The sequence below is a fragment of the Chelonia mydas genome, chromosome 15 (genome assembly GCF_015237465.2).
Source record: "Chelonia mydas isolate rCheMyd1 chromosome 15, rCheMyd1.pri.v2, whole genome shotgun sequence".
Classification (NCBI taxonomy): Eukaryota; Metazoa; Chordata; order Testudines; family Cheloniidae; genus Chelonia; species Chelonia mydas.
In genome coordinates this window covers 25,340,684-25,365,795 of record NC_057856.1, presented here as the reverse complement: position 1 = coordinate 25,365,795, position 25,112 = coordinate 25,340,684, and the positions used below count along the sequence as shown (strand labels likewise).

The following is a 25,112-nucleotide window of genomic DNA, read 5'->3' as shown; positions in this document are numbered from 1 at the left end:
TCACGAGAGCAGCCCTTTGGGTTGGTGTGTTTTTTCTCTGCAGACTGCAATGTTTGTGTTGCAGCAAGGGATCGTTATGCTCTGACAATGCACTGTGCTTTAAAGTTACATTGTCAACTTAATAATCCTGGCAAGAGTTTTCAAACCCGGGGGGCTAAAGTTGGGCTTCTAAATCTATATTGAGACAACCAAAATTCACAGGGTTTAAGCATTTGCAGCTCCCACTGACTTCAGGGGGACTTGTGGTATTCAGGGTCTCTAAAAAAAATCAGGCTACATTAATTTAGCTGCCTAAGCATAAATTTAGGAGCCCAACTTTAGGCCCCTGATTTGAATACACTGGCCCATATGTCACAAGCTAGCATGTTTCTTCTTTAGCTATTTATGCTTCTTGTTTACTCTTTGCATTTCTCTCCAGGTGGACAACGGCAATCAAGAAGAACATGTCCCCCTTTAGTTCATCTTTGTTTTCACCTCCAGGGTCTTAGTGCTGCTATTTTGGGGTTTCATGCACTTCTGGGAAAACAACTATTTTCAATGTCTTTTTGTTTTAAAGGGAAATATACCCACTGAATTTTAGAAAAAAAAATGTGATTTTGCAAAATTTAAACGTGTGACCAAAGTTAAACAGACAGAATCCAAAATGTGATGGTCCAGAAACCATCATTTGTTATTTACCTAACCCTGTGAGAAGTAATTTGAACTGTGGTACCAAGTTCTGGATCTTGAAGCAAAAATCCATAGTCCTCGGGGTGTTTAAGTGTTAATTTGAGAGCCCAAATGGAGGACTGAACACTAATTTTAGCAACCCAAGTTTGAAACTTGTACAAACTTTTCCTTCTGTTTCATTCCATGTAGGCTTTGCACAGAGAGCTTCCCTTTGAGCTTCAGGTTTGAAAGGATGTAAAAATTCAAAGTAAAGTTCAATCCAAACATCACATGGTTTTTGCCTCAAAATCATGCAATGCTGCAAGACTATGATATGAAATGGGCCCAGATTGACTCCAAATGATTCAGATCTTTAATGAACCTCTCTCCAAGAACCTGCTCCAGGAACAAAAGCCGGCACCAAGCAAGTCATGTGTGATTTGGTAGTTTCCATGAAACATAGTGTTCCATGTGCATAGCAGTAAGTATTATTTGCAACGCAGCTGTATTTGACACAGCATGGGAAGGGAAAGAGGATGGAGTGGCAGTTGTGAAGTGTACATTTTTTCCTCCATTTGTATGGTGAGCCCCCATTAGTGTCAACAAAAGTTATTATGGAGGGTGCAGCAAGGTGAAAATAGTCTCCAAAATATTTTCCAACAAAAGTTAGGCATAAGGGAGGAGAGAGAGAAGCATGAAATATTTATGGTACCTGTCTCAGCAGAAAGGAGACTACATCTGTCGATTCCCAGTAGCTTGCATGGAAGAGGTGTGGTAAGGCTACCGTCGGAAAGGCAGTCAGGGCATCGGGACAGTAAAGGGCATAGTCTATTCTTTTTGTTCCCCACCATCTGGCAGCAACTAATGAAAGAAAAGGCTTGTTAAAGAGAGAGGAGAGAGCTGTTTTAAATGTTAACCTTAGGCCATGGGTCCTTGCACTGGGCAATTCCTTCCCCGTTGATTTTATTGTTAAGATGAAGCAAAATTTGAACAGGGCTCAAAAATATTAATGAGCCACCCAAGGATGGTACGAGGCACAGAGCATGACATCTCCTTTATTAAATCAAACAGGATGTCCCTGGAGGGGAGGCAGTAACTAGCCATTAATCCACACCCCAGGGGAACGTGAGACACAGATCAAAGGCTGGTGACTCCATGCCCAGCCAGGGTATTAGAGGCCATTAATAAATACCCTAGAGTCTCTTGTGGATACTAGAATAGCGATAATCAAAATAACTTTCAGATTAGACGGGGCATGTACATGTCATCAAACCTCCTGGGGAGGGCCAGTGGGTGTCCTCAGTGCAGGGTCACTGCCACTCACAGTGAGTTTGTGACAATGTGCTGATGCCGTGGTGATGGGGAACAAACAAATCTCTCCATCCATACAGTAAAAATGAAATAGAAAGAGTCTCTGCTCTGGAGGTGGGACAGGGGAGAGCCATAGATGTGTCTACATACTGCAGCCTTTCCCAGACCTGAAGAGCTCTGTGTAAGCTCAAAAGCTTGTCTCCCTCACCAACAGAAGTTGGTCCAATAAAAGCTGGTGTTTCACCCACCTTGTGTGTCTAATATCCTGGGACCGACACAGCCACAACAACACTGCATGCATATACCTGAGTCACTTTCAGCTCCATGGGCCTGCTTTGAGCAGAGGCTAGCAGATGCTGCTAAAGGCAAAAAACTAAACAAACAGGATGTTTCCCTTTAACTTTCACAGAGGCACAAACCCTCTCAAACCCAGAGAGGTAAAATCCCATATTTTGTTATTAATATCAGAAGCCGAAGTGAACAATATAAAGGCAATGGAGCCACAGGTTAGTTGCTATGGAAAGACGCAAGCAAAACACTGGGAAGGGGAAAGAGACTGGATTATGAGAAAGGCTCATGGTGATGCATTCATAATCACCACCACCATTCTGCAGGCTGCCAGCCTGTGGAGTGCTATTGAAGCAACTTGCTCAGCCTCTGCAGGAGTGAGTGTCTTCACAACTAACCCCCCAGCCCAACAGGAGAACCAGCGAGGAGTCCGCAAACCCTGCAGCTCTCAGAACAGAGGCTCTGGTGAGCTTTGAGGATGGGGGCATTAAACGGTGGACGAATCTCCAGGCTTCATCAGCATCTACTGGGATGGGAGCTACAGAGGAAGCCGGGAGCTACAGGGTAATTTAAAAGCCAGCAGAAAAGTCAAGGACCTTATTTTAATAGCAAGTCATTCTCTCTTCTAGTAGCAGAGCCACACTGCAGGGATACCAATGGGAGTGAGGTGGTGAAGTGGATGTGCTCAGTGGGGGCAGTTTACACACAGACCACCACCAAAACACAAGAAACAGCCAGTCAGATCCTTCAGCTAGACCAGAGAGTTCCCAACGTCTTCCCTGTAAAATGGACCCACATTCCCTCCCATGCCCCACCCCCACTGCCCAGATCCCACTCCCTCGTTTTGCTCTTCAGAATATTTCCTTCTGCAAGACCACAGTTTGAGACCCATCAGCAGCCCACAAGTGACACCTGGGGGATATGGGGGGTGGTCAGGGGACAAGGAGTGGTGGATGGGGCGGGAGTCCCGGGGGAGTCATCAGGGGGCAAGAAGCGGGTCAGATAGGAGGCGGGGGCCGGACCACACCTGGCTGTTTGGGGAGACACAGCCTCCCCTAACCGTCCCTCCATACAATTTTGGAAACCCGATGTGGCCCTCAGGCCAAAAAGTTTGCCCACCCCTGTTCTAGATGCAGGCAGCCTTGAACTCCCACCTGCTTTGTGATGAAAAAGCAGCCACAGAAGGAGATAGAGACCCCAGAGCAGTGGTATTAGGAGGACTGGGGCTTGGACAAGGAGCTTGGGATTCTCTAAAATAGCTTTGCTGGTTCTCTTTAGAACATTCTCCAATAAGGCACTAGACACAAAAACAAGACAGCCTGACATGGGAGGGGATGTGATAGCTGCCACCAAGCAGACACCTCATTTGAAAATCTGGGCCCAAGGGAAGAGTTGCCCACTTTTTCCACAAATGAGCAGACAACTTCTCTGCGGGATGTCCCAGCAGGAGCCAGAGCAGGGTGATCTGAGCTATGGCGTTGGTATGTGCATATGCCCCTTGGTCCAGCAATGGCAGCTATGAACCATGCTTCCCCATGCCAACTAACCTGATTCTAGCAAGAATAATGGGCAGGAGGGGCTGCTGGCAGACAGAGTACCGGTGCTGCCTTTTCCAAGTATATGTGTGCCAGTTCGGTTACTCTGCTTTCCCTGCTCGGCACAGGATTTGACACGCAATGGCCATTTATACAGAGATTTTGACCTATCAAAATACATGATATTTTGCTTGCTTTTCCAGCTATGGAATCAGCAGTAAAGATCCAACTTCCCATTTCTCATGAAAGTCCTATTCTTGGTTAATTTCAGATTCTTTGTACAGAACAGCCAGGATTAATGCCTTTGTGTTAGGAAGAGATTGCAACAGGGGCTATGGGCCAGTGCGGTTGCTCCCACATCTCTCGTCTAAAAGAATTAGTGCCATCACCAGCAGTTAGCAGTGCTGCAGTTACTCTTTCAAGCAATATGAAAACAAGTATTTGTTAAATAGTGCTAAGTTTGTGAGGGCCCCTGGTGAAAGGAGAAAGCAAACAGATTTCCTCTGGAGAAGAGCACTGCCCTGGTTAGATGATGTAGGAGATTAGTTGGATGGATAAGTCCCCTCTCCAGAATACCTTTCTTGATGTCCAGATCTGGTATTTGTAGAATATAGTCCGGATCCCAACTTGATGGCCCTTCAAGCCTTCTTCCTAAATGATTCTGGGGTATTTCATGTTTACGTTGCCTATGTCTCTTGGGCGAGGCTTGGGTGGGGGATTTGTGAGGGAGGGCAAGTTGGGACAGAAAGCTAAATCCTCCTCTGGCATGGTTAAGATGATTTTTGTTTTCTAAAGGAACAAAATTAAAAAACAACAACACACACACACACAAACAAAAACCCACACTTATTATCACAGCACGCACATGCAGAACACATCAGTTTTGTCCTCCAGCAATTAACATTGTGATGGAAAAGACACATGGATTAAAGAAATGAGATTGCAATCCCATGTGTAAGAACTATTATTTTGGAGTTGAAATTAAGCATTTACATCTGTTTCCTTATAAAGAGATGAAGGCTGACCACCTGCCACCTTGAGTAGCCTGTCTTTATGGTGGAGATCTAAGGAGGTATACAGCTCGGAATCTTCTTTCCTCAACTCAATGGCTGCAAAGCTGCTGCCACAGTTGATAGGATGTTGCTTCTCTGTGGGGAGGAGAGGTTAAGTCTGTGCATCCACAGACTTAGCTATCCTCCACCACTCTACAGTGCCATGCAGAGGGAACTCCCCAGGAAGCAGGGCTGTGGAATCCCATGTTGCGGATTCTCACTGGACTTCATGCAACGGAATCACAGTGGCTTGTTCCCAGCATCTGAAGCTGGCTCTGAAAGGGATATAGAGATGGAAATGCATTTGGAAGGCCTAACTCAAGTGCTTGCTGAGGACGGGCCCTTTCACAATGAGACAAAGTCAGAACCTTCAGTGCTACATTTCTGGCTCTAGAGGCCATCTGTGCAGGAAGACAAAAATCATGTTGCAAACAGAAGTCTTAATAATCAAATAAACAGGGGTGGGGAGGTCAACTCTTCTATTCAGCAACACATGCAGAAGTGCCCCTGAAATGAAGGAGGGAAGTTAGTTTTAAGAGCTGGTTTTTCAGTCCAATACAAAAGGACCAGCTTTCATCTGATGAGCTAGATTCTGCTTTCTCTCTCCATTAAACTCCATCAATCCCACTGAGGTCAGTGGGGTTATGTAGGCAGGAGCAAGGGCACAAATTGTTCCCACCTTCATATAATGAAGGCAGCTGGCAGTCTGAAGAGAGCTTGCCAAATCTGATGGTGTAACTCCATCAGAGCTGGTGGCTTAATGAATTTGACCCACACTACCTGCACAGCTTCACTTCCTCAGGGAAGGGAAATGTTGGATATTTACACTAAGGCTTTATTCAGCTTGTCAACGCCTGAGGGCGGCAATCACCTCCTTCTGTGTTTTTGTAGCCCCTAGTGCACTGGGGCCCTGATCCTGACGGGGGCCTTGGGGCACAACCATAAGATACATATTTAATAATCAACACTTTACCTTCCTGACTGGCTGAGCTCAGCAATTACCCCGGGGTGTGAAATGTGCACAAAACAAACGCCGTATAAGGAACCTTCTACACAGACAGATTAACATGTAGCAAGGCAGAACACATTTTATTGTGCAATCCCACTGTGTATTTTGTGTATTTGCTCTGATACGATAAACAAAATATCCTCTCCTTAAGAAAAGAAAACCCCATTTGTTAAAGTGCAGGTAGTTTATTCTTGCCACACACTGACATCTGGCCAAAGAAAACAAGAAGCTACTCAATCCCATTGTGACATATGCACAAAAATATTACAGGGCATAAACACAGGGTGCAGGCAGAAATGCTAGTCCTAATAATACTAGGAACGTATATATACTGCTTTTCATGGTCAAAGTACTTTAGATGCATTAACTGATTCATTGTCAAAACATGCCCATGAGGAGGGTAATATTATTATCCCTGTTTTACAGATGGGGAAACTGAGGCAGAGTGGTTCCATGACTTGCCCAAAGCTACAGAGGGAGTCAGTATCAGAGACAGGAGGAGGATTTGGGAACTCCTGGTTCCCAATCCTGCGCACAGACCACGCACTGTACATGGCCGAGGGCTCTGAGGCGGTACGTGCACATATCCAGACGAGCAGGTGCCCCCCTTTGTTTGTTGTCTAAAGCTGGGATTGTCAAAGATGCAGAAGGGAGTTCGGCAGATTTCAACGGGAGTCAGGAACCTACCAGCCTTGGGCTCTGTTGAACGTCCCACCCTACAGATTTTATTTCACATTATGATTATCTCATCTATATTTACCTCAAGAAGAACTAAAAACCTTACTGTTTACTTATAAACGTAATAATTCAAAGCCTAGTGATCCACTAAAGGTAACATGCACAAGGTATTTTTTAAAACTGGGATTGTGCCTTTGGGGTTTTTGGCTTCCTTCCAGGTTCTCAAAGTTTTTTTGTTTTTTAAAAATTCTGTGTGGGTTGTTGCCTTAGAAGTATCAGGGACATCAGTGTTGGGGTGGTCTAGCTGTTCTGGCTGATTTGTTTGGGGTCCCAGAAAATGTCGATTGTTAACACTTACACCTTAATAGAGAGGAGGAAGAGAGTGAATTTTTAGCAAAGGCTGCCTTTTTCCAAAAGATTTCTTAGTCATTGAAGTTAAATGGCCCTTGACAAAAATGTTTTTTAACTCAATCTGACTAAAAACCACTTCCACAATCAGTTGCTCAGCTTTGGTTCTTGTAATGTTATCATTTTGCTAATTCTCTAGTCACCAGAGTCCTCCGGGCAAGATATGAGCTGAATTTCTAATGTGTAAACCAAACAACAAGAAAAACTTCAGTTGTTGTCCCCCAGACTTTTTTTTAAAAAACAGAAAGCAGCCAAAAAAAAGGGGAGGGGGACACACACCCATTTTTTTCTCCTTTGCACATTACCTTTAAATAATATGTGATGGGCCACCTGTCTGATCTTACATTATTTATCTAAAAGTGCTGATTATATACCAGTTGCATAGACCACAATTATCAACTGAAGACTAGACGTACCATTTGATTCCTTAATGATGCACAGGGGCCAATGGTTGTTCAAGGTTATCAATTATCTTTTATACATGAACAACTTATGCCCATAATCACTCCAACATGCATAATATAGTGGCAGCCCATTGTATTATAATTGTAGGCATCTGTTCTTCCTAAGGGTGCATTAACAATGTATCATTGACAATGGTAAAATTGGGTTTAGGTGGAATAGTTTCAACTTCTTATTAGTCATTGAAAACAACCTCAGACAAGCAATTACATTCGTTATCCTCCCTCACTGCCAGGCTCCCAGCTACAAGCAGAGACTGACTCTTGCCATCAAATTCAGATATGGGACTTGAACAGCCCCAGACATTCTGGTTCAGCCCCACCTCCAGTGATAAAGTTAGCCTGTCTAAGTCTTCAGCAATGTTTGACTCCTCATTGCAGGAATTCATGTAAACCTTGTAGGGCTCAAATCCTACCTATTCCAATCCGACCTGTGGAAGCCCCCGTTAATGCGGGTGCACTGTATTTCAAGAGAATACATTTAAACAGAACATGCAACTATTGTAACAAGAAATTAAGAGGACAAACAGCCCGATGGTTCACCCATGAATATCTGGAATAAGGGACCTCCATTTCTGCAGACATCAGTTTCAAAGGTGCAAATTATATGAGTTTTCCCATGGGGGGGGGGGAGTCTGTCAAACTATTGCATTCACACCCCAATTCCAAAGGACAGGTGAGTCTAACACAAATACAACAAGTTATTGCATTGATATAGATAAAAATAAATAGGAACACCAGACTCTGAGATGTAAGTATGTATATTCTTCTTGATATTCAGGCAGGGATCAGCTTTACAATGGATCGGAGAGCTACATCCTTTGCAATAGACAAGGAAGCTGTTTTCCTTTAACAAGGAACAAAATGCTTTTCAAAGAAGACCCTTGGCCATGCAGTCTGATGTTCTGTGCTGCTATTATTAGACTTAATTAAGCAAGCAATAGGGGAGGACTGGCAGGTTTTATGGTTGACCCTGACCAGGAAACACTCTCAACAGCAGGAAATACCCTCAGTGTCCTGTTCTCCCCAACCCTTTGTATCTGACAACACTGCGCAGCGTAGAGTTTGAAGGATCATAGAGCAATTCAGTGGCTAACTCCAAACCAGGCTATATATTAAAAACACACACACACACAAAATAAAGACAGAGAGAAGAGTTCTATGGATCTGTCCTATACATTGAGGTCAGCCTGGTGTGTGGTGCTGCTACTTTAGTTCTACAGTGAGAAGAAATCTCGGAGGGTGCGAAACACTTACTGTTAGCTATGTTGGAAGCAGTGTAACTGTCTGCCATTCCTGAGACCTGGCTGGCAATGCTGATCTCACTGGCCCTCCGGAATCCCCTGAACTGAGGGGTTGTAATGGGGGTGGAAAGGGACGCATTTTCCATGACGACTGCACCATGAGACTGAACAACATCTGCTATGAAGTCGAAACAGGGAAATCAAAATATTAGACCAACAGACAGAGACCAGGCAAGACGAAATCAAGAGGAGAAAAGGAGGCAAACAAGGCAAGGATTGGCTTTCAGATGCAAAACCTTTCAAACCAATTGGAAGGAAAACACATTTCATCTCAGCTCTATTTTGAAAAGAAAGAAAACACCAGAGCAGGCAAAAGGAGAGTTGGCATCTAGCATCTCATTGTCCGACTGAGAAAAGCAAAAGAATCAGTTTAAACCAAACCAAATCAGGATAGGTTTGCTTGAGCAGCAAGAATAGAAACATGTCATGCAGACCCATGTGAATATATACAGCTATATATATATTCACATTTAGCCAGAATAATGGGGGGAAGGGGCGGAAAGTAAAAAACTTAATTTGGGAGATACTGGTTTTATAGCATCTTTTAAACTAAAGGGGAAAGTTTCAAGGAGAAATATTGTCATGCCAGGGTGGTCCTCATGTTGGACTTGTATTTAAGGTGCGTTTACATTGCAATCCAAGGTGTGATTGCAGCTCAGGCAGACATACCCAGGCTAGTTTCAACCTACATAGCCCGGCTAACAGCAACAAAGACACAGTGGCATGGGTTTGAACGTGGGCTGTACAAGCCCACCTGAAACCTTGGGTACATACTAGCGTTGCTAGCCTGTGCCAGGATTTGTGGCACTGTTTCTGATATTTTTAGCTGCGCTAGCTAGATTAAAGCTAGCGTGGGGCTGCCTACTCACACTGCAATCACATAGCTGGCTGCATTGTAGGCATACCCTTAGTTGCTAAAAAAAATACAGCCACCGTTTGTGAAACTGAAGGCCTCCAGTTAGGCTCCTAACTCCATATTTAGGCTTCTCAGTAAAAGAAGCCTGGGTGTTGAGCACTCAAATTTCCCTTTAATTTAAATGAGATTTGGGGGCGTTCAGCCTGTTTGAAAATCAGGCCACTTTTATTTAGGTGCCTAAAATCTGGATTTAGGAGCCCAACTTTAGGCCCCCAGGCTTGAAAAGTTTGGCCTTATCCTTCAGGAAGTAAACACGAGGGGAACGAGGAGTAAAAATCACACTCAGATGGAGTGTGTGTGTGTACGTATGTATTATTAGTGGGAAATTAGTTCTATAATGCATGTAACTGAGAAACTGTGAGGTTTATGTGGATCTATTGGGCAATCCTGTTTTTCTGTGGGGAAAAACTATACATTAAAACCACATTTTAAAGCATGGGAAAGGCAGTGTTATCTAGTAGCTAGCACAACAGATTGGGAATGAAGGTGACTCCTGGGTTCTTTTCCCAGCTGTACCACTGATTTGCTGTGACTCACTCAAAGCCACACTCAACTTTTGTGTCTGATTCTCCTACCTGGTAATTTGCTTATAACAATACCTACCCACCCTACAGAGGTATTGCAAGGCAGAATTAATTAATGTCTGTGATGCACATGGAGATCCTCAATTTAAAGAAACTATGTCCTGTAAGTGCAAGATACCTAATGGAATGCAAAGCTGACATGGCAATCAAGCAGGTGAGTTTGCACTTTTATCTCAAGTTCTACACTGCTGCTCATCACTGGAGAATCAGAATATAGGCATCTGAACTTGATTCACAACTATCAACCGATTTTCTGCAAGCAGGTACAAAACACCAAAACAAGGAGGAAAATGCCTCCCTTTGGCAACAAAAATCAGCTGTAAATTAGGGCTGTCAAGTGATTAGGGCTGTTAATCATGATTAATCACACCATTAAACAATAATAGAATACCATTTATTTAAATATTTTGGATTTTTTCTACATTTTCAAATATATTGATTTTAATTACAACACAGAATACAAAGTGTACAGTGCTCACTTTATATTTATTTTTGGTTATAAATATTTGCACTGTAAAAAACAAAAGAAATAGCATTTTTAATTCACCTAATACAAGTACTGTAGTGCAATCTCTTTATCTTTAAAGTTGAACTTACAAATGTAGAATTATGTACAAAAAAACCCCTGCATTCAAAAATAAAACAATATAAAACTTTAGAAACTACTAGTCCACTCAGTCCTATTTCTTGTTCAGCCAATTGCTCAGACAAACAAGTTTGTTTTCATTTGTGGGAGATAATGCTGCCTGTTTCATGTGCTAAAGATTCATATGTCCCTTTATATTTCAACCACCATTCCAGAGGACATGCGTCCATGCTGATGATGGCTTCTGCTCGATAACAATCCAAAGCAATGAAGACTGATGCATGTTCATTTTCATCATCTGAGTCAGATGCCACCAGCAGAACGCTGATTTTCTTTTTTGGTGGTTCGGGTTCTGTAGTTCCTACATCAGAATGTTGCTCTTTTAAGACTTCTGAAAGCAAGCTCCACATCTTGTCCCTCTCAGATTTTGGAAGGCACTTCCGATTCTTAAACCTTGGGTTGCATGCTGTAGCTATCTTTAGAAATCTCACATTGGTACCTTCTTTGCGTTTTGTCAAATCTGCAGCGAAAGCGTTCTTAAAATGAACAACATGTGCTGAGTCATCATCTGAGACTACTGTAATATGAAATATATGGCAGAATGTGGGTAATATAGAGCCGGAGACAAACAATTCTCTCCCAAGGAGTTGAGTCACAAATTTAATTAATGTATTCTTTTTTTAACTAGCGTCATCAGCATGGAAGTATGTCCTCTGGAATGGTGGCTGAAGCATGAAGGGGCATACGAATGTTTAGCATATCTGGGACGTAATACCTTGCAATGCCGGCTATGAAAGTCCCATGAGAATGCTTGTTCTCACTTTCTGGTGACATTGTAAATAAGAAGGGGGCAGCATTATCTCCTGTAAATGTAGACAAATTTGTTTGTCTTAGTGATTGGCTGAACAAGAAGTAGGACTGAGTGGACTTGTAGGCTCTAAAGTTTTGCATTGTTTTGTTTTTGAGTGTAGTTATGTAACAAAAAAAATCTACATTTGTAAGTTGCACTTTCACGATAAAGAGGTTGCACTGCAGTACTTGTATGAGGTGAATTGAAAAATACTGTTTCTTTTATCATTTTTACAATTCAAATATGTGTAATAAAAATAATACAAAGTGAGCAGTGTACACTTTGTATTCTGTGTTGTAACTGAAATCAATATACTTAAAAATGTAGAAAAACATTCAAAAATATTTAATAAATTTCAATTAGTATTCTTTTGTTTAACAGTGCAATTAAAAATTTGATTAATTGCGATTAATTTTTTAAATCGCGATTAATTTTTTTGAGTTAATCGCATGAGTTAACTGCTATCAATCAACAGCCCTACTGTAAATTATTTATTTCAGCTGTGTGGGAAATGATCTAACTGGAAATTAAATATCCTTGGATGAGATCAGTCTGGCGTTGTATTAGCAAGTGCACAAATGAGTCATCTAAATATTGATCCAAGAAGCCCATATGCCTAGTGCTGCTGACTTGCTAACTGGAACTTCAAACATTTGTGCTTTCTTAGATACCTGTAGGCTCTGGCGTACAAATGATGTAAACTTGCTGTTCTGACAGGAAAGAGAATGGCTGACACCAGTAGAACCGTGGAGTTAAATGTTGGTAAAATCAGTTCAGTGCTCTTCAGGAAAAAAAGGCTACTAGCTGATCAACGTAAAGCCATATGGACTGCCAGTGCCTAGGGCCCAGCTGGAGTCTGACCCTGACACTTTGTGTTTCATACACTGTATGAGTTAAGCCTGAAAGGCCTCTGTTAGTGTCACCCTCTCCTCTGATGTACGCTCCCCTCACTTCCCTCCTCTTTCCATTTTCCCTTGAGCTGCCTGCTATCAAGGTTGCTGCACAGCCTCTGTACTGCAGCATGTCTCACCGTGCCACGCTTTGCAGCAGTCTCATGCTCCTAATGGCACTTCCTTCAATAAAAGTTTTACAGAAAGGAAACACACTGAAGCCACATTCCAAAAAGGGGTATAAGTCAAGTGTGGGAGCTGATTACAGTTCCGAACTCAATGGAGATCTGGCGTGATCCAGTGGACAGGGATGCTGAAGTGGGACACACGTGTCATGGGACACACTTACAATCTAACAGATTACAATCTAATATTTCCAGCTCTGACACTAATCTGCTGTGTGAACCTGAGCACGTCACTTCCCCTTTCTGCACCGGTTTCTCCTCCTAGCCTTTGTCTGGCCTTATCTATTAGATTGTAAGTGCTCTGGGTCAGGGGCTGCCTCTTACCATGTGTTTCTACAGTGCCTTATGAGGCCAACAGCCCTCCTATAACAGAGTGATACAGTAACAGGGCCTGGAACCTGTGTGATGGGAACAGCTCTCCATTAAGTCAGCAGACACACAGCAGGGCTCAGCTGTACGACCCCTCGGACTCAGAGACTTTATCCTGACTCGGAAAAGCGCAGAGTTTAGGTTGGGCTCAGCGAACGTGCTAGCTAAGCCTGACCTTTTCTCCTAGTGTAGATATAGCGTAACATTCTGAGCTCAATTGCTTGAGCTGCAGCCTAGCTAAATAATTTAATTTCAAGATCTTACCTTGCGCCTACACTAGGGGGGAAAAGGTCGAGTTCAGTTTGGGCCTAGCTAGCACGTTTTAGCTACACCCAGCCTAAATTCAACCATTTTTCCTAGTGAACACCAGGCCAGAGAGATGGATCCTATTAAAGTCTCCACACTCTATCCTCAGTGGCATTTGTACAGCTCCCTATTGAGCTACCTGCATGGTGAACCTCCATGCCTCACAGGATGAGGCCCACAATCAAAGGTGTGCAGAGACAGCATGGACGGAACCCTATTTTCAGGAGGTTTTGCCAGGCTGTAAAAATTTACAGAATTGCTGCAGCAAAACAGACTACTGATCAGACTCATGATCCAGCGTGTCTGATATCCTGACTCCTACACCAATGACAGATGCCTCAAAGGAAATGACTTAACTCCCAAGGCACACACAAGGGGCTGGGGGGGGGGACGACACTTTTCTTCCCATCCCAACTGCAGCCGGCAGCAATAGGGAGCAAGGACTAACTTCAACCATGCCAGCACAAGAGCTCCACCTAGTGGTGACAGTGCTGCAGCGCTTGTGTAGCTCAAAAGCTACCTAGTAAGAGTGCTCCAAAATGGCAGCCACTTGGCATTTGATATTGCTGACTTTTACAATATCTAGTTTTTTTCTTAGAGCCCCAGCTGCTGGAATCAGAGATTGCAGGAGAATCTCATCTTTCATGTAACATAAAAAAGCAGGTATCAGAGGGGTAGCTGTGTTAGTCTGGATCTGTAAAAGTGGTAGAGTGTCTTGCCGATAAAAAAGGAAGTGTTCTCCACAACCAGGAGGGCAGGAAAGCTTGGAAACATGAAGTGAGGCCACACTAAAGGCTTACAAATCAGGATACAAATTTTAAAATAAATTATGAAAAGAAAAATTTCATGATATGTAAATCAATCTCATTATTTTGGGGATCTGACTCATGATTTTTGAATGCTTGGAGGTTGGCAATACTGGGTCTGAAGCAGGAAGATCGACAGTCCTTTTGATATTGTCCTAGCTGATGTCACCACAGACTATTCTCATTCATATAAATATCTAAGTTTTTTTTAATGTTACACTACACTATTGAGCTTAACACTCTACATGCAGATAAAGGGAGTCTATTGGCTCTGACAGCAATGTTCCCTCGCACAGCCTTAATTATATCTGCTTTCATATTTTCTTAAACCTCTAGAATCTCTCCCTTTTTTAGTGCACAGAGCCCCCCCTTTTCAAACCATGAGCCCTCAATTCTATAACAGAGAGCTGTTTCCAGGGAAAATACGGGACAGGAAACACAAGAGACGAAAATGTGCCTCCTGCTGATAATAGCCCACCTTGATTAATTGGTCTTGATTAATTGGTTAATTAATCAGTTGGTATGGCAACACCCATTTTTTCATGTTCTCTGTATATATTATATCTTCCTATTGTATTTTCCACTGCATGCATCCGATGAAGTGGGTTTTAGCCCACGAAAGCTTATTCCCAAATAAATTTGTTAGTCTCTATGGTGCCACAAGTACTCCTTGTTTTTTTTTGCTGATACAGACTAACACGGCTACCACTCAAACCTAGAAAACATAGCCTTCTCAATTTACCCCTTCTGTCAAGTATTCCAAAATCCCAAATCTATATTGAAAGTGATTTGCAAATTAAACCCTAGGCTGTTCAATATAGGACCTCATTTACTCACACAAATGACTGGGAGATTCACTGCATTACAAATCACTCAGTATAAATTATTAAAATTTTGCATACAGTTTTAAAAAAGTAAGGATAATGCAGCAACAAAAGGTCATACTTTAATTTAACTTGATGGGTGCAATTTATTTCTAAATAAAATAACTTTAACTGTGTGCTAAGGCCAATGTTTTCAAACTGGGGAGCCTAAAATTAGATGCATAAGTAACTATAATGGGAGTAGTAGGTGACAAGCTCCTTGGAAAATCAGGTCACTTATTTAGGTCTCTAGATACAGATTTAGGTCCGTTTGACTATGCTGGCCTAAATGCACTTTGTGTGGGAAAGATTTGATAGTGTGTTTTGTTTGAGTAACGAAGACTTGGAAACTGGAGATCTCAAACTGTAGCACCATCTCTGCTAGTAGATCTTTGCTAAGAAGTTGTGGGAAGTTACCTTTGTGTGTGTGAATTACACAGTGTGTAGATCAATGCAGCGTGAATAAGCAAAGTTCTCATGTAGGTCCAAAGTGATCAAAGGGTGGGGAGAGAAGAAAATCCTCTCCTCTCCCAACTCTGGAGCTTTAATACATATTCAAATGCCGCACCTCTTCATTTTAAGACTTATTTTTCAGTGCGTTCAGTTATTGCTTCCCACCAAATGACCAGCATCGGGCTATCTAATACATCAGTGGCATTGAGTTAAGCTCCTGGGGTGTTAGGGTTGCATGCCATCAGGGAACAGGCTGTTTCCTTTGCAGGGTACCATGCTGCATTGAATACATAGGCTGCATTGGGGCATTGAAGCAAGGAGCTCTTCAGCAGTTAAAACAAAAAATTGGGTTGGCATTTTAAATGCTCGGCATTGACCTAACTCTGCTACCACTGACGTCAGTGGCCAATGCCGAGAGCTTCAGAAAATCCCACCCTTAACTTCAACAGCAACAGAAAAAGAGGCTGAAATGCCTTTTTATTAGTCCTGAAAATTCGTCTGCAGCCCCACTGGCAGAGTCAGATATGGGCACAACTAGGCCACAGGACACTCTGGAGATGATGGAAGAAGAGTTTTTTGTATGCCTAGTCACTGTCAGTCAGCTAACACGGGATGAAGGCTAGGTGACCCTTCACCAGTGGAGTGGGAAGCAATGGTAGGAAATACTGTCGTGTCCTTTTGCCCGCCCTTCCTAGAGAACACTCGGGGAGAGAATCTCAGAAGGCACAAGTGGCAATTGGGCACCTAACATCCATCTGTAGCTTTGAGAATCTCTCCCTGTGTCATCGTCTATTCAGTGTAATCAATGGGAGGTGCTGCTGTTCCGAAATTACCAATCAGCATAATGGGGTTATTCAGACCAATAAGAGCTGACTGACATGAGTAAGGGCTGCAGGATCAGGCTCTCCAGGGGGCATATTTAAAAGGGGTGGGAAGATTAAAAAAAAAATATATAGGAGAAAATAAATAAAGCTGAAAATGTCATTAACTTGCAGATGTGGTATCAGCTGTAATCGAGAAAAATATAGCCATGCAGCATTTTTGATAGCAACAAAAACCAAACTTGTTTTTTAAGCAGCAATTATTTGAGAAATCAAATAAAAAAACACCTTTGGGTCGTGAAAGCTTTGTCCACTGTGTTTAGATGATGCAAAATTAGTGACTAAATACAAGATGTGCACCTTTGATCTGGTCACTTTCAGGTACAGACATACAATGTAGAGTATGTTATTCTGTAGTTAGGTGCTGACTTGCACTGTCAAACTTTGTGTACTGCAAGCAAAAACCATGTGTCAGGTTCAGTGGCAGATTCTGTACACTGCATAAACTGTAACAGCACGGCAAGCCTCAAGCAAAAGCAAAGCAAGCATGGGGGCCCAGAGCCTTTCGGTCATTCGATGCCTCTCCAGTAGCTCGACAAGAGGAAAAGCAAACTCATTGTCTGGCCGCAATCTCCCCTTCCAGCATTAGCAGCAGAAGGGGAGACAACTCACAGCTCAGTTTCTACCACCCCCTGTCAGTGGCTTATGGTCCCATTCTTGCTTGGGGCCCAAAAATACATGGTTATGCAGGTACTTCACATGTCATATTCAGGTACACAGTGCAAAGCTTTCAGCCCCACGAGGTGGAAGACCATTCTCCAAGGAGCACCCCAAGTACACAACACAAGACACTAGAAAAGGGTAGGTTACACACACTCAGCAAAAACGGCATTTTTATTGGAAACATCTTGCCAATTCAGAACAGGAACAGGTATACTGGTTTCCATGAAGCTGTCCTGGTGCTGGAGAGCAACCAATGGGCTGCTTTCCACAAGGAGGATGGGGTTGTTCTGGACTGTCTCAACTAGAAGCAGATGGGGAAGAAAACAAAAGGACAAGAACAACCAACATGTGGCCACAAACTGTAAAACATACAAACAACTACAATCAAACACTCGCAACTACAGTTCAGGGTCTTCTATAAAGGACCAACCTTCAATTAGAGGAATAGAAGCTAATACAGATGGTCTTCCAAATAAGCCTAAATTCAGTGCCTTACTAGTTAAAACAGTTATGAAGTCAGAAGAAAGCACAGGAATGGCAATTTTACAACAAAAGAAAAGGAAATCCTCCAATGTAGCTTTTCAAAATGATCACTGATCATAACTTTACGGTATATATAATGGAATCTTCTTAAAGTGAGAAAATTATTCCCCCAAACAAGTGGAGATTTACTTCAATAAGATTTTAAATTTGCACACTGAGATACACTGAGATAATCAGGGACTTGCATTTGATTTCACTATGAATGGAGTTCACTAAAGACAAGTTTGTTAGGCTGAAAGAGGTCTCCAACTGCTGGCTTACATATGGGTAGATTACAAGAATTGAAAATGGGCTTTCTGAGCACTGCCCCCTTATTTGAGCCATTTGCATGGGCAAAATATGCAGCAGCAGTTCAACAGAATGTGCCGTGCATAGCTAATAATATTCGGGCATCCAGTTGCCTCAGCTTGCTTCAACCATATTGATCACGTGCAACAAAGCAAACTGCATCCCTTACGTGGCTTTGCTCTGCTCCCTCCCAGCCCCCATCGACCCCCTGAAAGATCAAGTCCCTAAATCTCAGCCTAGCTGATCATCAATTTTATTCCTATGAAATGGTTCCAATCTCAAGCACTGCCTGGGATGTAAAATGGAGAACAACATACAGAGTACATTGCATATAGACTCACAGCAGCTTGTGGGTTTTATTTAATAAATGACAACAATGGCATTTTGGATGTGAGGAGTTGAATTTGTAAAGAGAAATCCACTTGCCTGGGAACTTAGCTAAACACTAGGAGGTTAATCCTGTGCACCTCACATGGTTAAAACACCCCCTCACTTCAGCGGCTATGCTGAGAGCACAGCCTTTGGGCATAGACAGATGATAGATAAAAACTGACGTACCCAGAAGAGCAGAACTGCCGTCACCTAATGGGAACCTCTGGTAGCGTGGAATATTGAAGGGAGGCAACACGTGGAATCTCTTTTCCAAAAGGGGCTCCAGGCGTGAGGCAGATGGGTCTGCAGGATGGAACAGGTTATAGACTTGTTGGCAGGCTGGCCTCAGCTGAAAGACTAAGGAGAAAAGGAGGGGGGAAAAAGAAACTCCCAAGTATTACAAAGTTATTTGTGAGGCTCGTATAAATCTATTTAAAAGGTGATATACTATCTGTAAAGCATTGGGGGAAAAAAGCCCTTTAAGAGTGCTTACTTTCATCACACTCCAGTTGTAAATCAAGCAGGACAACTGATGTTTCTTTGGAACATACTTTACTAAATTTTTTGCAGCATATTTTTAGATTTTTGTTGTCTAGGGTTCAATGACAAAAAATGTGTAATCAATATTTATAGGAGTAGCTAGTACTAACTTGTATGGTGGAACAACACATATATAATTTAGTTTTACAATATGTTCTACAGTTCATCTCATCCAAGTTATTGGATTTCTTCTTTGCAAGTCTGAAAGCCTTTTTTTGTAGAAGGTATTTAAAATGCCCACTAAATGGAACTACTGGTACATGCCAAAACCTACTGTCAAGAGCTGGGATGACGGTTTTTCTCAATGCAAGGACCAGGCCCAAGGGAGACCCAAACAGGAAGAAATCAGTGATCTCAAATTCAAATTTTCCAACATTTCCTCCATCCAACATTGTGGAGCTACTCGATCGTCTGGATCCTGGGTCATTTCTCAGAACACTAGAATGTAAACTAAAACAACAATAAATTCATAAATAAGAACAGGGTCAAAAGCCAAAATTTTGTTCACAAGGGTGTGGGGTTTTTTAGAAAAAATGAACACAGATTGTAATGTGGCTAATCGTGTAGACAATTCTTATTTTAAGAAAAGGAAATGTATCCATTAATCACCTGTGCCTCTACATGCTAGTGAGCTACCCTATCAGAGCAGAGTCCCCTTGTTTCACTGATATGATCCAGTCCATAAATTCAAGCTCCAAGTGAGCTACAATCTCTAGGATTCCTGTCCCCACTCCTCCAATCTCTAATACGCTCTTTGTGGGTTTGAGTAAAATGCTGGCTGCTGCTCCTGAAGTAGTAATTTGCATGCTAGCAAGAGCAAACAAAAATTACTATAGTACCATGCAAAAGGCAGCATTTACAATCAATTTTAACTTAACTCCAAGTACATGTATTGTTATTACTGTCTCTTTTCTTGTCAACATAATTCTTTTCATCATTTTTTCTTTTCATCACTCTATTTCTCAGTGCTACAGAAAGCAGTGAGCTTTGCTTACCCATTTCTTCTTCAAGGAAGTGGGAAAAATGTTAGGGGATTACAAAGGAAAGAAAAAAGAAAATGGGAGGGGAAAGAGAAGAAGAAAGATCTAAATCTGCAAGAGGGTTTCCTACATTCTTGTGCACTGACTTCACGCCACAGAGTTTTCTAACAGCATAAACTTATATAAAAACATATACACATTTATACCCCATATACTATGGTGGTGATTTCCATGTGATGAACTGCATTTATCATTCACCAGCAATATCCTTCCCTAGATTCTGCACAGTAATCCATGTGTGTCATGACTACTCACATTTTAAACTCCCCTCTTGCGCCATCCTGAGCAGCTTCAGAAAGCTTCAAGCCTGCCCCTAATTTGTTTCTTTTCCCCCTTCTAAAGTGTCTAATTTCCCTACAAAATTCAATGGGTCTGAAGTGCAGGGTGGCAATATGCAGATTTAAAGGACAAGTATAAAGTCCAATATTCCTGGAACTCCAATAGTGTTAGAAACACAAGCTGTCTTACATGGGTGAGCTGGGGATGACTCCAGCTTCCAACAGGATAAAGTGCTTGTTTTTATTCCAGAGCTGGTGGATTGTGAGCTATCAGATGCAAAATATCACAATGTATGAATTAGAAAGAGGTTATTTTAGGGAATAAAGAAGGTTGGGTTTTTTTCAGACTCTTTGAGTCTGAATTGTAATTTTCCAAGGCCCGCAGAGTTGGACCAAGACAATCTGGCTGTATTTAAAGCTCTCTGTAACATAGTTAAAAGAATTTTCCTGTAAAATAAGGGGGATAAATGAATTACATGACAGCTTGGTTTGAGAGAAAAGTTCTACTGGCCTGGAGTCAGGGATGACCCAAACAACACTGCCCTTCCCGGCTCTGGGGCAGAGTTCTAGAGGGGGTCACTGCAATTTGCCCTAGCTCTGCATGCACAAAGTGCTCACTCCTTAGGGGCACTTCTGAAAGTGGCTGCCAGGCTGTGCAGTGAAGTCCTGCTACTTGCTGCTGCCTTGGAGCCCCCAGTGGAACATGGCTGTGTGCACTATGCCAACTGGGATACTGGAGCAGCTGCCCTTGCATGCATCCTTCATCTGAGAACGCCAGTCTGACAAATTAACAGCTGCGAATGACACACACAGTTGGGAAGGCGGCAAATTGGTTTCCCTCTGATTTTATTTTCCTCATTGTGCCTCCACTGGCTGCCAATCTAGGCAGACACTAATAAAACCTTTGCACCACACCACACTGTCATGTATTTTCTGCAATACACACACAGCTCTATGTCTAGAGTTTTGGTTACCAACGAGAGCAAGTTATGATGCTTGCTTATACTATGCACACAAATCATTGAGAAAGTCAAAACAGTGGCATCAAGACAGTGAACAGCAATGACAGCTAAAATGAGCCTGTTTCCCTTCCTGTGATATGAACAATGCTCCAGGAGGTCATGCTGCTAGAACGCATGATGTTAGCGTGTGTGTGCAAAAGAACAATCCTCTGGTAAAATTAGAACCATTTTAGCTGTCAGGGCTGCAACACGTTGGTCTTATGTGTAACTAAGACAACTTGATAAGCAACGAGTTCACCCTTATAGAGAAGACCCAGTCCATTAGCTTGATTTAAATGAATACACAAAATGACAAACAGCACATATATCAGATGTATTATGGCAGGAATGGATTTTCTAGATGGGTTCTAATTTCTGTTACATTCCAAGCACCTTCCTCCTGCAGCCTCCCTCAGGTCGGGTATGTGGGAAAAAAAACATACTCTATTAAGCCATTTGGTACAGTTTTTCTCATTTTAGTGGACATTCAACAGCCCTTTTGGGAATCAAAGGAAATGAGATCTGAGGGGGAATCACAATCCATCATGTCCCAAGCAATCCAGATGGTCCTGCTTTTCCTTTATAATGCTACAGCTGCATTGATTAGACAGGATCAAACTGGGTTTAGTAGCAAGTCAACTAATTGATAGTAATATAAAACCAACACAACCAGAAATATTGTAGCTGTGCAGAAGGATTGAATTTAAAAATAAAAGAGTGGTCCTCTCACCAGATGATGCTCCGACTTTGCTGGGCATTGTCCCAAAGTAGTGGATAAGTCTAACACATGAATGAAAATTAATCTGTCTTTGGCATGTGCTAAAGTCTGCATTGGGCACCAAAGGAAAGATCACCGTATGCCAGGCTGCCTGAATGACACACATTTGCTGTGCTCATTAGGAAAACTTGGGTCTCTCTCCTGCCAAGATCTCTGCACTAAGCCATGTAACCATGTTACATCATGTCTTGGTTTTCATAGCGAAAATTGATACTAGTGATAAAGTTATGTAGTGATAGGAAAGTGTACTGGTAACCCTGCTATTCATTAATCAATCATCATAAGCAGAGTGTAATGTAACACTCTGGTTATATGCAGTGATACAGAGGTAAACACAATGGAGCTGCCAATATCCCTAGCCCACTCCGAGCCCACCACCCATTTTACAAAGTAAACAGGAAGCTGCTTGCCAGATACCAAATAAGGCCATGTTCCTTGGTTCAATCCAGGTACATTCCTCTCTGCCTTCTAGAGCAAGCAAGGAGGAGAAAACAGTACGTTTTGATTTGACCAGCATTTGCCTGTCTAATATGGGAGGTTGCCTTGCTAAGCTACGACAAGAGACTGATTGTTTTTTATTACCCTGGTGGAAAGAGCTTACTGGTTTTCCTAAATGCAGCCATCTTTTTTTAATATAGCAGTTCCATGCCCCAATGCCATTCACTTTCATACCTTCCCTCTTGTATAGATCTTTTAGTAAAGGGCCCCTGACAGGTGAGTAGAGTCCAAGCCCCCAAGTTGGAATGGAAAGACAATCTTAGCTGGTGTAGGAGAATGAGGCTTGGAGTTGCATATAGGATTCATCGCTTGTCAGGCAGTGAAAGGGAAGGATCAGTAGAAAATGTCTAGAACTCTCCTAATTCCACAAGCCGATAGAAATGCAGCAGTGATGACATAAGTGTCCTGCTTCAAAGAGGTGCTCCTTGAACAGTATTTAAGTGGTAACAGGACCTTCCTCTAGGAAAGTAATTCAATTAATAAATAATAAATTAAGTGATTTTCTAGTGAACCATTTAAAAAATTCATTATTATGCTACTTAAGGTTCTCAATACATATAAGAAACTGAAACAGACTTTTGATGTAACTGAACAGGCTCCATGCTTAGTAAAGGGTACACATTAATTTGGAGGAGGGGCTTAACAGGGCAGAGGCAGCTTTGGCTGCCTGTGCTGGCAATACTGTAAATATACAACACATGCCTCTGGCTGAGCCTATGCACTGGGAGATTCAGGAGGGTGTTATGAAAAAGATTTCCCAAAAGGGAAAATTCAGGCTGAAGAGCAAGAACAAAAACCTTCCTCATAGCAAACTCTGTTAGAGTGGGGAGCAAGGGAAGTGATGGGGGGACCCAAAGCTTACAACACTTAAATCTAATGCTGTGCTCAGTCTGAGCCCTGGTCTACACTACGAGTTTAGGTCGAATTTAGCAGCGTTAGGTCGATTTAACCCTGTACCCGTCCATATGATGAAGACATTTTTGTCGACTTAAAGGGCTCTTAAAATTGACATTGCTGGGTCGAATTTGGGGTAGCATGGATGCAATTCGACGTTACTGGCCTCTGGGAGCTATCTCAGAGTGCTCCATTGTGACCACTCTGGACAGCACTTTCAACTCAGGTGCACTAGTCAGGTACATAGGAAAAGCCCTGGGGAGCTTTTGAATTTCATTTCCTGTTTGGCCAGCTTGGCGAGCTCATCATTACAAGTGATCATGCAGTCCCAGAATCGCAAAAGAGCTCCAGCATGGACCGAAAGGGAGGAACTGGATCTGATCGCTGCATGGAGAGATGAATCCATGCTAACAGAACTCTGTTCCAAAAGACATAATGCCAATATATATGTCAAAATCTCCAAGGGCAAATTCGAGGTGTTTACAATGCTCACAACTGCAGCAGTGATTGGAGTGGGCTCTCACTTGCAGTGCTATGGCGTATGCACAGGCAATCCAGGAAAAAGGGTGAGAAATGATTGTCTGCCATTGCTTTCACGGAGGGAGGGAATGGTCACTGACGACATGTACCCAAAACCACCCAAAACTACCTTGTCCGTTATCTCAATTTTTTTTAATTAATAAAGAAAGCATGCATGGTTTCAAAACAACAGTTACTTTATTTCGAAGTGGGGAGGGTGGCTGGCTTACAGGGAATTAAAATCAACAAAGGGGGCGGGTTTGCGTGAAGGAGAAATACACACAACTGTCACACCGTAGCCTGGCCAGTCATGAAACTGGTTTTCAAAGTCTCTGTGATGCGCAGCGCGCCTTGCTGTGCTCTTCTAATCGGTGTCTGGCTGCTAAAAATCGGACACCAGGCGATTTGCCTCAACCTCCCACCCCACCATAACGTCTCCCCTTACTCTCACAGATATTATGGAGCACACAGCAAGCAGCAATAACAATGGGAATGTTGGTTGCGCTGAGGTCTGACCAACAGCGCCAGCGAGCTTTTAAACATCCAAAGGCACATTCTACCACCATTCTGCACTTGCTCAGCCTATAGTTGAACTGCTCCTTACTTCTGTCCAGGCTTCATGAGCCATGGGAGCAAGGGGTAGGCTGGGGTAGATGCAACCGCGCGGTGCTGCTGGTTGGAAAGCAGCCTGAGGCAGAAGCCTCCAGCTCGCAGGAGATCAGGATAGCAGAGTTGCAGCGGAAGCGGTGGAGCTGTTCACCATTGATGCGAAGGCACCCAGGAGCGGCTGCTGTGTGGCCAAGGCAAAAGAGCAAGAGCTCTGGAGCTGTTACATGTGGAATGTATGGCTGCAAGATTTCTTCACCAGCGACAAAGGCCAGGAATACGATGCACCTAAAATCTAAAAAGGCCCGCACATTTCCCAGAGTCATTACCCTTGATAGCACAACGTCAATGATTGCATTGGCTACTTGAATCACAGCAGCCCCCACAGTAGACTTGCCCGCAACAGCAGTGGTAACAGTGAGATGAGCAGGCTCCCGCTTGCAGTGCTATGGCGTCTGCGTGGTTAACCCAGAAAAAAAGCCATGAAACAATTGTCTGCCGTTGCTTTCACGGAGGGAGGGACGACTGACGACATGTACCCAAAACCACCCGCGACAATGTTTTTGCCCCATCAGGCATTGGGAGATCAACCCAGAATTCCAATGGGCTGTGGAGACTGTGGGAACTGTGGGATAGCTACCCACAGTGCACAGCTCCGAAAGTCGACGCTAGCCACGGTACTGTGGATGCACTCCGCCGACTTACTGTG

General features: G+C 42.9%; 1 protein-coding gene across 25 annotated transcripts in view; it reads right to left on the bottom strand.

Moving 5' to 3' along the window:
• Window positions 1-25,112, bottom strand: part of PITPNM2 (phosphatidylinositol transfer protein membrane associated 2) — a 214,146-nt gene that overhangs the window by 15,933 nt on the left and 173,101 nt on the right. For 7 of the 25 annotated variants that reach the window (XM_037878643.2, XM_037878644.2, XM_043529180.1 and 4 more), the window contains 6 exons: window positions 19,064-19,239; window positions 18,436-18,606; window positions 17,198-17,347; window positions 8,648-8,812; window positions 4,359-4,571; window positions 1,361-1,509 (listed from right to left, as the gene is read on the bottom strand). In XM_037878643.2, the coding sequence (XP_037734571.1) occupies window positions 1,361-1,509; window positions 4,359-4,571; window positions 8,648-8,812; window positions 17,198-17,347; window positions 18,436-18,606; window positions 19,064-19,239 (1,024 nt within the window). Of the gene's footprint in view, window positions 1-1,360; window positions 1,510-4,358; window positions 4,572-8,647; window positions 8,813-17,197; window positions 17,348-18,435; window positions 18,607-19,063; window positions 19,240-23,979; window positions 24,859-25,112 lie in introns of those variants that run through there. The other 18 variants (XM_037878650.2, XM_043529188.1, XM_043529189.1 and 15 more) reach the window with 13 other exon arrangements.